General features: G+C 46.6%; 1 protein-coding gene across 1 annotated transcript in view; it reads right to left on the bottom strand.

Moving 5' to 3' along the window:
• Positions 1-1,779: 1,779 nt before the first annotated feature.
• The window catches only part of LOC110594811 (myeloid cell surface antigen CD33-like), a 5,734-nt gene continuing 2,277 nt past the window's right edge, over positions 1,780-5,236 (bottom strand). Inside the window, 2 exon segments of the mRNA XM_021708533.1 lie at positions 1,780-1,852; positions 2,164-2,257. Coding sequence (XP_021564208.1) covers positions 1,780-1,852; positions 2,164-2,257 — 167 coding nt within the window.

A 5,236-nucleotide genomic window follows, 5' to 3' on the forward strand; every position in this document is an offset into this window, starting at 1 on the left:
GAGGTCTCTCACCAAGTTGCCTAGGTGGGTCTTGAACCAGCGGGCTCAGGCAATCCACTCACCTCAGCTTCCCAAAGCGCTGGGATTACAAGCTGAGCCACTGAGCCCGGCCCTGTCACTCTTCTGATCTCCAGACGCTGGATCCAGGTGTCTCCCTCCTATCCCCATTCAGAAGTCAGGGGAATTCTCAGAATGAACATCCTCCCTCAAGGTCCTTTCTCTGCAATCCTCTGTAGACACAGCTCTTTCCTTCGAGGAGTTCAGTGGAACATTCTGGCATCATCCTGGTTCTTCCTATCTCCTCACAGATGACGCCACTAGAAAATCTTGTAGCTTGACCTTCCACTCACATCCCTAAGCGTGTCCTCACCCTGCCTGCCTGGTTCAAGTCACGGTCCCTTGTCCTGGAGGATCCAGTGGTGGCTTCCCGTCTCTATGGCTGCCGTGACCCTCTTGGGCCTGTTCTGACCAGGATGGCCATGGGGTCCTCTTAGAGGGAAAGTCCAGTCATTTCTCTGCTCTCCCCAAAGGCTCCAGATCCCTCTAAGGCCTGTGGGACCCCACACAGTCTGCACTATCCTCCCTGCTGCTCCCTCCTCCTGCCTCCCTCGGCCTCAGACACAGGCCTCTGGGTGTATCCACAGCTCCCAGGCCTGCTGCTGCCTCTGAGCCCTGCTCTCCTGTTCCCCTTTCCCTGTGAGAATTTTCTCTTAGGCAGACACAGAGCTGCAGTTTCACCTCCTCCAAGTCTTTACCTGACATCACCTCCTCAACCATCAGACCCTGAAACTGCCCCCCCAGGACACCTTCTGCTTCTTTTTCTCCATGATTTTCTTCCAAACAAAGATCACCATCCCACATGCTCTCATTTTATGTATTATTTATTTCTTTTTATCTCTATCACTCTTGTGTCCATAACAACAACTTCTTGATGATAGAGATGCTTGATGTCGTCTCTACTGATGAACCCCTGGGACTTATAATGCTGACACATAGTAGGTGTTCAATATAGCTGCTTAGGAATATGTACATGAATGGATAAGTGTGACCCTCAGTATCATACAAGAATTACACACTGAGGTGACATTTAACGCTGAGCCTGAAGAACATATCAGGGCTCAGATAGGCAGGAATGAGGAGGGAAAGGTGTTTTAGAAGAAGGAACCACACATGCAAAGTCTCAGAGTCAAAGAGAGCTGGCCCGGTGGGTGTGGGAGATGCTGGGTGATGCAGGGAGAGGAGGGGTCAGGATGAGAGTCCTGCAGGGGACAGACAGAGCATGGCCCTCAGTCCAGGTCGTGACACTGGTACCTTGCTCTCCAGCAATGGAGGGAAACATGGTCATTCAGAGTGTGGAGGACCTGGACGAGGAGGCATCTGGAAACAGTCTGGAGGCCTGTGCTGGGGAGAGAGGGAGATAGGAGGGGAGGTGGGTTGAGTGACCAGGGAAGAGGTGTGGCCGCAGAAATGACCAGGGTCAGGATGGAGAAGAAGAGGGCTCCAGGAAGAGCCGTATTTAGGAGAAGGAGGAACGAGAGTCAGTAATGGATGGGAACTGGGGGAGGGAGGGAGGTCAAGGTGAGAAACACACCCTGGCTCTGGCTTTAGAGATGGGGCCACCTTATCGTCAGCAGAAAGGGGATCCCAGAAGGAGAAGTGAGGATAAGGACAGCTGGTGCCGCTTTGCCCATGCTGAGCATAGCATTCATGGAGGCCACCCAGGAGAAGTGTCCAGTGGAATGTTGACTGGTGAGATGCCCACGACACCCACCTGAGAGATTAACCCACAACAGTGTTTTCGTCCACCACACTCCCTGCTGCCCATGTCTCCTTCGTCCTGTGGAACCTCACACTGAAAGAAGAGACCAGAACCTGTCAGTGTGGCCACACTGGAGAGCAGAGAGCCACAGACTCACCTCCCTGTGCCTTGTTAAAGCTCTGGAGTGGTCATGAGGGGTGAGAGCAGGGCCAGCCTGCAAGGCCTCCACAGTGAGAGCAGGAGCTTCCCCACCCTGGCCCTTGACCCATGGCCACAAGTTAGCCTCCTGCCTGGCTCCAGGCCCTCTCAACCTGTGCAAGTACCCCCAGTTTTGAGATTATGGGATTTGGCATCATGTTCTCTGCCCTCCTTTTTCTTCTCTTAGTCCCTGGGGCAGTGCTCACCTGAGGATGAGAAGGCAGAGGCAGAGAAGCAGGACCATCACAGCCACTACCCCTATGGCCCTCAGAACCATCTTTTCCACAAGTTCTGTTGTCCCTGCAAAAACAATGGATGAGGTAGATTGACCTGCTAAACCACACGGTGTCCTTCCTCCCCAGTAGGACTTGGATATAGGTGATGTAGTTCCTTCCTGTGTTCCTGGATGTGGGACCACATGAGCCTAGGGCTCACCCCAAACCATGCTCTGACTGTGGCCGGCTGGACAGAGAAACAACACACACATCGGACTTTATCAAAAATAAAAACTATTTTTCATTGATTGACACTATTAAGAGAGTGAGAAAATAATATATAGAATGGGAGAATACATTTGCAAGTCATAGATCTGATTAGGGTCTAGTATCCAGCATACATAAAGAACACTTACAGCTCAAAATTCAAACAACACAAATAACCCAATTAAAAAGTACACAAAGGACTTCTGTGAAAACCGTGCCATAAAGAATATAAATACCAATATGTCCTTGAACTCTGCTCAGCATCATTCATCACTATGCTAATGCATGCTGAAACCACCAGCTACCACTTCACACAATAAAGGCCATAGTTCTTTAAAAAAATAAAAGGAACAAGAGAATGTTTGAAAGAATATGAAAAATTTGCAACCGCCATAAAATACAGTGCAATGCAAAGTGTGCAGACACTGTGGGCAACAGTCTGGAATTTCTTAAAAACTTAGACACAAAATTACAGCACGACCCAGCAACTCCATTCCTGGGTATATGCCCAAGAGGAATAAAAACATAGGTGTTGGAGACCACTGCCCTACTTGAACTTTGCTGAAGGCACGCTTGGCTACATACAAAGGCATAATCAACCAAGAATGCTGATGATGACACAAGTCGATAGGCATGAATGCTGAGGCAAGTTCTTAAGTGCAGTGTTCTTTGTGTTAGACTAAGTAAAGAAGTTATACATTAACCGCATTGTTCTACAAGCAGTTGCATTATGTCCTGTAAACAGTCACTTTTTGTTGCTTATGGTCAGAACAAGAAAGTTTCCACGTTATTGCCTATACTTTGTTTTTGAATGCTTGCTTAAACAGGTCATTTATATTAATAAAAATCTGGTGGGTAAGAGACTTGGGCCTTTGTCCTGTGAGGTAAAATGCCCCCTGGTTCTTTCACTTTTAAATTCTAAAAGGTGTCTTATAATTTGTGTTGTACTGCACTGTTCCTCTTCCAGGTTCCTTACTTACCCTGCCGTGCTGGACGCAGCACATAGGTTCCAACAAACACTTTTGCATGAATGCTTCTAGCAGCATCTTTCACAATAACCAAAGAATGGTCACAACCCTCATGTCCATCAACTGAAGAATGGATGGGCAACAGGTGGCCCTTCTATACAGTGGGATCTTATCTAGACTTAGGAAGGAATGAAGGGCTCTCACTGACTGTGGTGATGAACCTTGACTGTATTATGTCATGAGAAAGAAGTCAGATACAATGGCCAATGTTGTTTGATTCTACTTATATGAAATGTCAGGATAGGCAAATCTGGGGGGACAGAAGGCAGATTCGTGTTTGCCAGCAAAGGGGAGAAGGAGAGTGACTACTTAGTGGGTAGAGGGTTGACTTTTGAAGTGAAGAAAATATTTCTTTATTAGATAGTGGTTAGGACTATACAACATTGTGGACACACTAAAAAAAAACACTTTATGGTGCAATATGAAATGGTTAAAATGACAAATTTAATATATATTTTTTGAGTCAGAGTCTTGCTCTGTCACCCAGGCTGGAGTGCAGTGGCAAGCTCACGGCCACTGAAGCCCAGAACTGCTGGGCTCAGGCGACCTTTCCACCTCAGCCTTCCAAGTAGGTGGGACTACAGGCATGCGCCATCATGCCTGGCTAATTTTTTATTTTTTACTAGGCAAGTTGCCCAGCCTGAACCCGTGGCTCAGGCAATTCTCTCACCTCAGCCTCCCAAAGTGCTGGGATTATGGGCATCAACCACTGTGCTTGGTTTTGTTTTTTTTGAGTTGGAGTCTCACTCTGTCACCCAGGCTGAAGTGTAATGGCATGCCACAGCCACCGCAGCCTCGACCTTCTGGGCTCAGACGATCCTTTAGCCTCAGCCTTCCAAGTAGCTGGAACTACAGGCCTGCGCCACCACACCTGGCTAATTTTTTGACTTGTAGAGACGAGGTCTCACCAAGTTGCCCAGGTTGGTCTGGGATCCCTGGGCTCAGGCAATCCTCTCCCTTCTGCCTCCCAAAAGACTGGGATTACAGGTATGAGCTTTCGTACCCAGCTTGAATTTAATGTTATGTGAATTTTATCTCAATAAAAATTGTATAAATTTGATAAAATCCAACATCCCTTCTTTATAAAGACCCTCAAACACCTAGGTATTGGAGGAATATTTTTCAAAATAATGAGAACCATATGTGACAAAATGCAGCCAATGTCACACTTAACAGGCAGAAGCTGGAAGCATGTCTCCAAAAGACTGGAATAAGACAAGGATGTCCACTTTCACCAACTTCTATTTAACAAAGTACTTCAAGTCCTAGCCTGAGCACTCAGGCAAGAGAAAGACTAGAGGTATCCAAATAGGAAAAGAGGAAATTAAATAATCTCTCTTAATGGATGATATGATTTTATACCTAGAAACCGCTATAGATTCCACCAAAAAACTTCTAGTACTGATAAATGACTTCAGTAAAAATCTCTAAATACAAAATCAATGTGTAAAAATCAGTTGCATTTCTATACACCAACAACAAGTAGGCTGAGAACCAAATCAATAACCCAATCCCATTCACAATAGCCACCCAAAAGTGAAATACTCTGGTATGAACCTAACCAATGAGGTGAAAGAGCACTACAATAAAAATGAAAAAACACTGCTGGAAGATATCAAAGATGACACAAACAAATGGAAGAACAATCCACGCTCAATATCATTAAGATGTCCATACCACCCAGAACAAGATCAGAATTACTGGGAGAGCCAGGCTTGGTGGCTCAGCCTGTAATCCCGCGCCTTTGGGAGGCTGAGGTGAGTGGATTG

The sequence above is a fragment of the Carlito syrichta genome, unplaced genomic scaffold (assembly GCF_000164805.1).
Source record: "Carlito syrichta isolate Samal-C Ts95f unplaced genomic scaffold, Tarsius_syrichta-2.0.1 Scaffold142875, whole genome shotgun sequence".
NCBI classification, from domain to species: domain Eukaryota; kingdom Metazoa; phylum Chordata; class Mammalia; order Primates; family Tarsiidae; genus Carlito; species Carlito syrichta.